At 35.9% G+C, this 10,551-nt stretch overlaps 1 protein-coding gene across 1 annotated transcript in view; it reads right to left on the reverse strand.

The window, feature by feature from the left end:
* kcp (kielin cysteine rich BMP regulator) overlaps nt 1–9,838 on the reverse strand; it is a 100,093-nt gene extending 90,255 nt beyond the window's left edge. The window contains exons 1-2 of the mRNA XM_015352251.2: nt 9,213–9,838; nt 34–590 (exon numbers count right to left, since the gene is read on the reverse strand). Coding sequence (XP_015207737.2) covers nt 34–590; nt 9,213–9,330 — 675 coding nt within the window. The 5' untranslated portion in view covers nt 9,331–9,838. The remainder of the gene's footprint in view (nt 1–33; nt 591–9,212) is intronic.
* Between the last annotated feature and the right edge of the window lie 713 nt (nt 9,839–10,551).

Here is a 10,551-nt window from a genome sequence, read left to right on the forward strand (position 1 = left end):
ATTTAGAGATAAAAATATTATCAACAAACTCACCGCAAACTTGCTGTTCTTGTCTCCTGGCATGCTTGCAAATGTAATCTCAAGATCAATAGGGAGACTGAGACTAAGAACATCTTCACCGTGGCTCTTTTCAAATACAACAGGCTCTTCACAGTCAACGAAGAGGGAGATCTTGTGGGCCTCCAAGTTCAGAGCTACACGGGCCCACTTGCTGTTGGAGAAAGGGGTGCCCCCAGGGAAGAGGATATGCGCGGGATCCATGCTGTGGACAGCACGGTAGTCAAGCCTTAGCTGGTTGGACCTAGTGCTGGAGACCAGCTGGAGCAAGGGATGGCCATCCTTTTTCATGGCAGTGGGGGAGACAAACGAGATGAGTGTCCCGTCTGAGTTCTTGGTCTGCTGGGCCACAAAGTGGAAGCCAATGGATCCCTGCATGGTGCTGAGAAAATAGAAGGAAAAGTCCCTTGGAAGAGTTAAGTGGGGTACCCTCTGACGGAACTTCCAGGCAGGAATGCTTGGATCCAGACCTTTGGCTTTAGTCACTCCTTTAATTGACCGGGTAATGTTCAGGGCCTCAAGCAGATCAATTACTGAAATGAAAGAAAAACAATAATGGTGTTTTATTTTAAAACACATTTTTCTTCTACATCTGGCAGTACACAAATTCAAATATACATGGTAAAAATAATACAACTTAGAGGACTCCTTCTGAGTTATAGATATCCATGTTTGAGATGAAAAGCTAGTTTTAAACTAACTGAGTCAGTACTGAAACATGAACAATGATACAATAAAGACATTTAACCACAATTACAATATTACTTTTTATTTGGAACCTTTACAGACACTGTCTCTTGGAAATTTTAGGAGGAGCACTTGAATAACAAATTAAGAAAATGTGTTCTAAGCCTAAGAGGTTACTCAATCCTGCAAGTTAAAAGTGACTGTCTGGTGTGATTAATGAGGTAGAAAAAACTAGCAGTGGTTATGACACTTGGCTAAGAACACATAACTAACCTCCTGTTGTGTGCAACACAGAACATTTGATCTTTATATTAGTTTTCTAAACTGTGGTTTCTAAAATATAATTTAATTACATGTATCCTAAGTTATTATAAAATATATTTAACTAAATATTACTGTTTAAAACAAATTTATTTTAAATGTATTTTCAAGATTAGCAAATGATCTAATCGATTACCTAGAGTAATCATTTCTATTTTCTTTTTATAGTAACTCAAAATCTCTAAATGATTTGAAAAGGTGGATTATAAATGCTGAATTTGTTGTTTCTCTTTGTTGGGAATTTATCACTTTGTTTGGAATCTAGAATGCACGCATTTCATTGACCCATAGTAACACATTACAGGGATGTTTAGAGTTCCACAATTTCTGGTTTAGTAACATCTGCACATAAACACCATGGAAGAGATCAAACAGATCTCAGCTGTGTCAAGAGAACAATACTGCTGCCTGACAAAGAATCCTTACCAATCCTTTTCACATACAGAACCTCACATTAAACACTCTGAGAACAACATATTGTTACTTAGGAAATTGTTTAAGGAAGCTAACAAATTCACCAAAAGTTTGACAAAAGAGAATTTAAACAGGGCAAACAAAAACAGAATTATATGCTACTCTTTGATACTTAGTGGTATGAGACACTCACTAACACTCACACATACAGTATAAATGCATTTTTACATGTCTAAAAATATGAGGAGATAGCATTTTATTTGATGTAATAATATTTCTGTATTGAAAACAGCTATTGTATATAGCCCACTATCCAACCAATAACACAAATCCTTATAACCTTGCATTTCATAATATGTTTATTCACAATTGATTAAGTCACACAAAGTCACGAACTGTATTACTGAAAAGCTTAAATAAAATGTCAGAATAACCTCACCATAACATAACATTTTGATAGTAGTTTTCTTTCTCATTGGGTAACCATGAGGTTTGTCTTATTAGATAGTAATTTACTATGGTAATGTTTACTTTTACACAATTCACAATCTTTCTCTCTTAACATAAAGTGCCTTTTACTCTTAGGTTTAGAAGGAGATCTTAAAAACACAACAACTGAATTTGGAAAATGTATTGCACTTACTCAAACCAAGGTTTTCTGTTCAACAGAGAATATTGTCTTTTTTGGTATTATTACTGTGCATCTCCTTTGAAGAATACTGCATGATCCCATTTCGACAAATGTTTGATTTTACTTCAATTATTAAGTTATGAAAGGATTTTAAATTACAAAGCAATATATATAAAAGGTTACCCAAAAATGTGCTAGTATACCTGTTCTATTAGTTATAACCAATAACTAGATCCAGAATGTAGTTCTTTTCATAATATTAGAACTACAATTAAATATTTTAGAATTTAAGAACTACTTTATTCATTTACATGGTCAATCAGTATAGTAAAAAACTTTGAAAACTGTTCTTTTTGTAGTATTAACCAGGAATATGTTCAAGAAATAATTTTACCTTATTAAATTAACTCCACCTAGTTTATATCTATTAAATGTTTACAGTGCTCTTTACAGCGGGAATGTTGGATGTGTTCCAATCCTGTCTTCTCCTTTAATCTTCACACAAGGAAGGTCAGTAAGGCAACAATGTTTGCAGATTATCCTGCTGTTCAAAGGCTGTGTGCAATCCCACAACAGATGGGACATCAGCTTTTAGAATCCGGCTGAGAAACAGGGTTTTCATGTTTACAGGTTTTCGTAAACGTATATACAGACTGTAGTAAACAGAACTACTGTTTACACAACACCACTGTAGGAAGACATTCAAGACACTGAACAAAAACCAACACATTCAAAAGCTGTAGAGTTAGGCTGTTTAGCATGATAAAACTGTACATTTAGACATTTTAGACAAGGAGATAAATCCCTAACAGGAGTAACAGAATGAGCAGAATAGCACAAGGATTTGTAAGAGGCCTTCTGTACCTCTTAATTTATATTAAGCATTTTGCTGTTGGCATAACTGCATTGTTTAAGCAGCAAAGGAAAACAAAGGAACCATTCAAGTGTAGATGACCGCCATCAAATGAAGTATCATGTAGACAAGTAAAAGAAATACATCTGGGAAGCAATAATGTACATTATAAATAGCAAATGGAAGGCTACAAAGCTGAATAAGCAACATGACAGGAATTTACGAGTTTAAGTAGACTCATCACCCAGACAATTTAGGGAAATAGTTCAGGTGGGTAGCTGCGTCAGCATGCGTAGGCTGCAAAGGAATAAGTAAAAGGTTTATTCCATGCTGAAAAAAAGAAGAAAGAGAACACAACGTTTCGGCCGTGGAGCCTTCTTCAGGTGTGTCAAGGTGAGCCTGAGCCTTCAGGTGAGCCTTCTTCAGGTGTGCCTTCTTCAGGTGTGTCTTCTTCACACACCTGAAGAAGGCTCCACGGCCGAAACGTTGTGTTCTCTTTCTTCTTTTTTTCAGCATGGAATAAACCTATTACTTGTTCCAATTTAGGGAAATGCTAAATAACCACAAAATGCCACAGTATGCAGCATAAAATGCTGAATTCACATAAAAATTGTGTTAAGGCAATACCAGGCAAAGTTTAGACCTCATTAAGACTTTTGTATACAATTCAGTTCACCACATTACAAATACAAGATTGTTGACCTGGAAAGAGATGTCTGAGGAAAGTAGGAACAGACAAGTCCAAGGAAAAGAATATCTTCAGTTTTAAACAAAAAAGATTACAAAAAGACCTGAGACACAAATAAATAAAAACTGAAAAAGACTGACAAAATGAAGCCAACACTGATCAGCAGATAAATTAAAAGCACGTGTGGGAATTACAAGTAGAATTGAAGGCAAGAAAATAACACAAAGGTTCACAGGTGCCTGAAACAAGCAGCCCGACTCTGCTGCTAAAGCCCGTTCTCTGGGGTCCATTAAAATAGGCTTGAAGAGATCCTAAAATTCATGTTACCCAAAACGTAATGAGCAAAATGGCCTCCTCATATAGCTTCTCCAATGTTTTTTTTTTTTAAAAAAACAGTCCTTGGGCAATTCCTTAGTGGCAGCAATAGGGAACAGTGGTTCAGTTTCTGGACTTGTACTGAGAAGGATGTGGGTTGAGATCTCATGTGAAATACAGCTGTTGTACCTTTAAGCAAGGTACAGCACCAAAATCACTCCAGCTATATAACGGTGTAAAATATCCAGCTTCTGTGCTTGGGTGCAAATCAAGTTGCATTCGATAAACATGTGAGCAAAACATATTATAAAATTCACTAGGGATACCAACACCTAAAAATTAAGCATCCTGAAAGGCAAATGGAGTGTTGTAGCCTAAATCTGGTTTAACCACTGGCTAAGCCCGTGACCAAAGGACGAGGAGCCTAGAAACCCCAAGCGAAGAGAGGAGTGACCAAGGGGCAGCTGCAGAGATGGAGTTGGGGTGGAGAAGAGAAGCAAAAGGATGTATGCGAGAAAGGGGATCACATCCTGTGTTGTATTTCCAATGTTTTAAATGAGGAAATTATGTCAGGATTGATTTAGAATTACTGACAGCTGAGTCTGATTGACCTTGGCTCTTGGGTATTGTCATCCCTGCCAAACGTTTGTTATAAACTCCATTTAATAAATCACCACTGTGACCAATATGTCCAATAATGCACCCTGAAAATTATGTCACAGCCAGGCCTCACATTTACACAGCAGCACATATGCTGCACCTAGAATATCAGTTATTAAGTCCTTTTTTTAACCTGCAGTAGTGTTGACAGTTCTACATGCTTTACTCTTCATTTACACCAAACATAGCCTATAAAATGCAATCAGATATACAGTACCTGAATATATCCAAGATTTCTGTTCTGCTTTAGCTGGCAAGTCTTATCAGTAGTTCTAAAGGGATCCTCTTTAAAGATCAGAGTAAGTGGCATCAGAAAGACATAACATGAGGGCTGTGTGACGGAGCCTTTCACATCACACGTCTGATCTAAAACAGGATAAAGAACAACTGAAATGCTAACAAGCCCGTTTTGCCAAAATGCACTGTTTTTAAAAATCAGCTTTAAAGAACCTTACAAAAGAGTGAAAAATACAAGACAAAAGAAGATGAAACAGCACTTAGCAAGATTCAAATGATTTAAAATCTAAACAACATACTCAACCATATATTTGTCTGCATCAAAGATATCTGTACCGGGAAAATGTCGGAGTTGTAAATTAATGGTAGAGTTTAAAATCACAGTTGCTGACGAAAGTCCCGTAATGTGGTCTGAATTAAATTTTTCAAAGCCATTAAACAGAAACACATTGGATATTCAAATGGACTCTTTCTCAGGACATGCAGTGAAGCAGGCCACATGGAACATAATTATAGCCCAGCTCAAGAAGAGAAAGCACAGTGGTAATTATTAATTTATGCAAAGAGAAAGTTTTAAATCCCCAAAAAATGTTGGAAGTTTACACATATTTTGAAACAAAAACTTTAATGCACACTTGAGACAAATGTGCGTCAAATCTAGTTGAAAGCAAAAAAATAATCAGTTCTTTCTTCATAAAGCTTAAAGCCAAAATCTGACTCTTTATGAGACTTACGCCCCCCCCGTCCAGTGAAAACCAGGAAGAGGGACCCACTCTCATCCCCACCAAGAGCTGTTCCTTCAGAAAAGTCTACTGGTCAGATGTTGGTCATTCATCCTTATTCTTATGATTCTTAGATTCTTATGGCTTATTCTTGAAACAGAAATACATAAAACCAAAATATGGATCAAACATGACAACCCTTGACATTTCTGGTCTAGACCCTCAAGAGAATATCAATTCATTCAGGGAAATGATGCAGATGCAATTTCTAATCTCAGAAGCATAGCTAGAGATTAGGTACAAATGCCTGTCTGGGTAAGAGATTCCAGTGACTGAGGCTAAAACAGGTGTTGGGGAGTCCTTGAACAAGGTAAGTTATTCCTCCAGAAACATGCAACTCTTCAGAAAGGTAAACCAAAACAAAATCTTATGAAACAATTACCAGAAAGAATATTTGTCACTTGTTTCAGCCTGCAAACTAAGATTGTCAAATTAGGCTGTCTTTAAATATGGGAAATTACCCGAAGAATTAGATCATTGGAGTTTAACAAAATGGTCCTGCACAAAATCTACTCTGATAATATTGCAAGAAGAATAATTAATAAAATGACTTTTAAGAGTATTAAACACATTGCAATGGACATCCTAGACATCGCTGGAAACAAAAAAGTTATTTACTAACTAGCACAAATAAGAAGATTATATAATGTGAGTATGAATATACTGACATAAATGTTTAATGTAAGTATAAACTACCAAGCCATATGGTAGAAAATGAGTAACAGATCCTTCATAAACTAATCTGTCAGGGTCTCTGGAGCAAGAAGATACAAGAACCTCATGAGTAAGAATAACTGAGTGGCCTCCTGTCATTTCCATCCTTTGTGGTCTTATTATATAAACAGATAAAAGAAGGAGTTCCATCTAATTCTTTAATGAAGGATATTAATTACTCAATCTATGCAACAACTTCTTCTTTATGTGAACTGACAGTTGACAAAAGGTATATACATGTGTTATTATGTTCTAGATAAATGGCTGTTTCCCTTGATCATCTGTTGCAACTTATTTCTCAACATATATACCCAGTGTACAGTATAAAAGAACCTACAGTGATTACCACAGATTCCTGCAGCTTCCATCAGCAAAATCAGTGGGTATGGCATGTGAGAAAATGATATTTAAGTTTCTAGTACAGTGCATTTCAGAAACTGTTATGATTAATTTGTGCAACCTCCTTGTATTGCTTCTTATTTTTGTGTCCACCAGATGTTTCTTTTCTATCAGAACGCAAAGTAAAAGTCTTCATTTAAATCGGTGTCTAAGCTGTAATTACTGTACCAAATATTTCACTCTTTTATCCTATTGAAGCAGCTGTGCACTGCATTTAAAGAGGGGTGACGACATCGTAGAGCAATGTGTAAGGATTAAAATCTGTTCTTTTTATTCTTTGTTATTGCTTTATAGTAAAAGACAAGACTTAAAAGCCACAAAGAAGTAAACTGTGATTTCTGCAATACCATCATTATCTGTAGTGTATTCTGTAATATACAAACTAACTGCACTACACTGCAACATACAGTATATTTTTGCATGTGAAAACAAGTCAGGCAGATATCTGTGAAAAACATAATAATATACCAAAGAAGCATCCATTTTCTGTTTTCACAAAAAGACAATGGGCAGGATAGCTTTCCTCCTCTGACACACAAGCTTAGTCCATTAGGGGGACCTCAGAGACCTGGCATCCTAAGTGATATTACAAAAGAACAGCATAAACAGAACAGGAAATTTCAGACCAAGGGCAACAGGCCTGCATTACATATTAAGGATACAGAGAAAATAGAGTCTTGACAACCCTCTTGGGCTGATTTGCAAAAAAGCAGATGATGATCTGAGTCCCAGAGACCAAGAAGAGAAAGAATGGTAGCACTCATTTCTCTGCAACATGTCTGGATTCACTTTCATCTTTCATTGTCCGCCAGCTTTCAGAGAGTGAAAAAGTGAATACATATAGTGTATGTATCTGTGTATTGGTTTACAATTCCTGGTCTTTTTTTGGAGGTGGGGGGAGGGGATCTGGCCAACACTATAGTAGGACCTACTCTTTCCATTTAAAAAACAAGATTTTTATACAATGTGAATGAAATAAATGTCAGTACACTGGATAAACAGAAAAACAAAAAGGTGAGAGTGCTAAGTGAAACCATTTATTCCAAAGATACTACAGCAAATTCAATTGAACATAAAAATGGCAAAAAATCTGAATAACTTGTGGGGGGGGGTAAGAATGTTTGGCTTTAATTTTGATCTAGTATTGAATCAATTATTACATCTCTTGTTTCAAGTCTGGTTAAGCCAGCTTAATCTCCTGGATCATTTACCTCAAAAGATGAAAACCAGCTGCTTAAATACTCCTTGCTCAATAACTAAGGACATACTAAGACAATAGTGCAAATCATGACAATGTCTCACACAAGTTCAAACTTGGCAATTGAGCTTAAAGTAAGTTCTATATACATGTAGCTTTTTTATTTATTTAGGCACGATGTCAAAACACACTGCTCAGCATGGGCAAATTGCAACTGGCAGGTGCAATTTTTCTTCACTGCCTCCCACATGGGGTATTCAGTACGAAATCAAGCAGCTGTGCTTTAAGAGAACTGTTCTATTACAAGAAAAGAGCTCTAACTGTTTGATACTGTGCTTCGTGTGTTGGCACTAAAAAACTGAAAATGATCAAGAAGAAGTTTCTAGCATGACTGCACTTATTTCTTCACTGTGTTGAAAAATAATTTGTAACTTTGGCTATTTAAGTTTTGCTTTTAATATAAAAAAGTAGAGAAATGAAAACATCTCTTGTCTGAGAAATCATTAGCAGAAACATTCAATGTATCTGTTGGCAAGTTAAGCCAAGCTTACTGCTTTGGAAGAAATACTTACCAGGTCTAAGTATTAAATTAAAAGCAAATGTCTTGAAAGATAAGATATTGTTTTACATAAATGCAAATACCTAGTCCTAGAAAGGAAACCTTAAAGGAAATTGAAAAAAAAAATTTTAAATTGAAATATCATTCAATTACTTATAATTTAATTAAGAAAAATACATAAAAGGAGTATGAGTAATAATTTTGAAGATGCAAATTATGTTTCACAGCTGTCTAAATTCAATCAGTAGAAATTTTGTAACCTTATCTCTGACCATATTGTCACTGTACTTTGTAATTCAAAGTACAAAACAAAAAAGGCCTACAAGTAATGGCAAATTAAAATCGTGCTCATCTCCAGTAATATATCACTAATATTTTTATGAAATAATAAATGTGTCAAATAATTGGAACTCCTTCAAATGCACGGCTACAGAGTAACAGAAACAATTGAATATTTTAGACACCTACCGTCAGTAATTCAATATAATACATGCAGCTGCCTACAGCTTTGAGCTATCAAAATCGTTTGATATAGTTTTCATTCGTTTCTTTAATCCTTTTCAATTACAATACGGAAGCTTTCTGCTAATAAAATCCATCAGTTTTAGAGGGGCATTTTTTTTTGTTAGGGATATCAAGCTGTTTGCAATCACGGCGTAGTAAAGTTCATAGATATCCAAAAAGTAGTTAAACTCACCGTTTTCGTCCTCGTAGTATTGGAGAGGGCTATCTGTGTGAGCTCGAGTTATCAGAAAAAAGTTCCAAAATGCGACCGCACACACCTGGAGAAACAGAATTACAATTCGGGAAGACATCTCCGCAGTTCTTCAGCATTCACAGCTTTGTCCAGGAATTCATGGGTGAGGAGAATTAGTGTTTTCGGGGAAGACAAATCAGCACAAGCTGTTTCGTGAACAATGTACCGTAGCTGCACGTTTCTCCAAATAGTCGTGCTAAAAATCCTGAATCATAAGTTGAACGTTGCTCAGTGATGATATTGATGAGAAGAAATAACCGAACGATACAATGCTAGAGTACGAAACTAAAGCTTGTTGCGATTTTAAAAACTTGAAATGTTCAAGAAGAAGCTGTGTGCATCAGAGAACATCTGGAGGAGTTGCCCTGTTCTAGCGTTCTGTTTTGTTACTGTGTATATACAGTAGTTGAAACATAACATTATGTTATGGTCAGCAATGCATTATCTCAGAAGTACATGCTTGGTTCCTATAAAAGTTTATTATGAAATACAGTTTAATATCGATTCGATAGTCATGTGCATCTCTTCCAATATATAGCGTTGATCTCCATTTAAAGCTAACTCACTTCTTAAACTACTGGCAGTTCTTTTGAAAAACTTTCCCCCCTGCGGGGAGAGTTACAGAGTCTCCGGATCCACCTCTAAATTATCTGTAATAAAACCCGGATTGGAACCGTGGACTGGAATTCAGCCAAGACTTCCTTGAGCAAGGAAGGTGTTAGCCTTCGTCTTCGAATCCTTTAGACATCATGCACGATCACTTAAGGTTAAATCACAAGGTGAATAATTTACTTAATAAAGAGAGAATGGTAATGTAATGTATTTTTGGTCATATATTTTCATTTTCATGTTTTATTTGTCTTAACTGTGGGCTGAATGTTCATTGCGATGATGTGATTGGTTGAGTATCTCAGCCATCTGCATTAGCACCTTTATTCTACCTAATTTATATTGATTATCTAGACATTAATAGACAGTGCAGACAAGGCAAACAAATTCCCAAACAATTAGAGAAAATTCGAGATTTGGCAAACATGTGACAGGAGGCATGAAGACGGCATATAAATTATATCAATCATAAAACACGAAGAAGACTTACTGTATGTATGTGCATCATACTGGCCCCTGTATCTTACCTGTATTTGTTCCAATTGGAAAATTAATCAGTAGTGGTAGTTGATTTAACTGAGTTGCCTGCTTGTATAGGCTTTTGATTTCAAAGGAACAAAGAAAAGATCAATTCAGTGTTGAGAAATAGAAGGGACAGAAACAACATACA

The sequence above is a fragment of the Lepisosteus oculatus genome, chromosome 7, assembly GCF_040954835.1.
Source record: "Lepisosteus oculatus isolate fLepOcu1 chromosome 7, fLepOcu1.hap2, whole genome shotgun sequence".
NCBI lineage: Eukaryota > Metazoa > Chordata > Actinopteri > Semionotiformes > Lepisosteidae > Lepisosteus > Lepisosteus oculatus.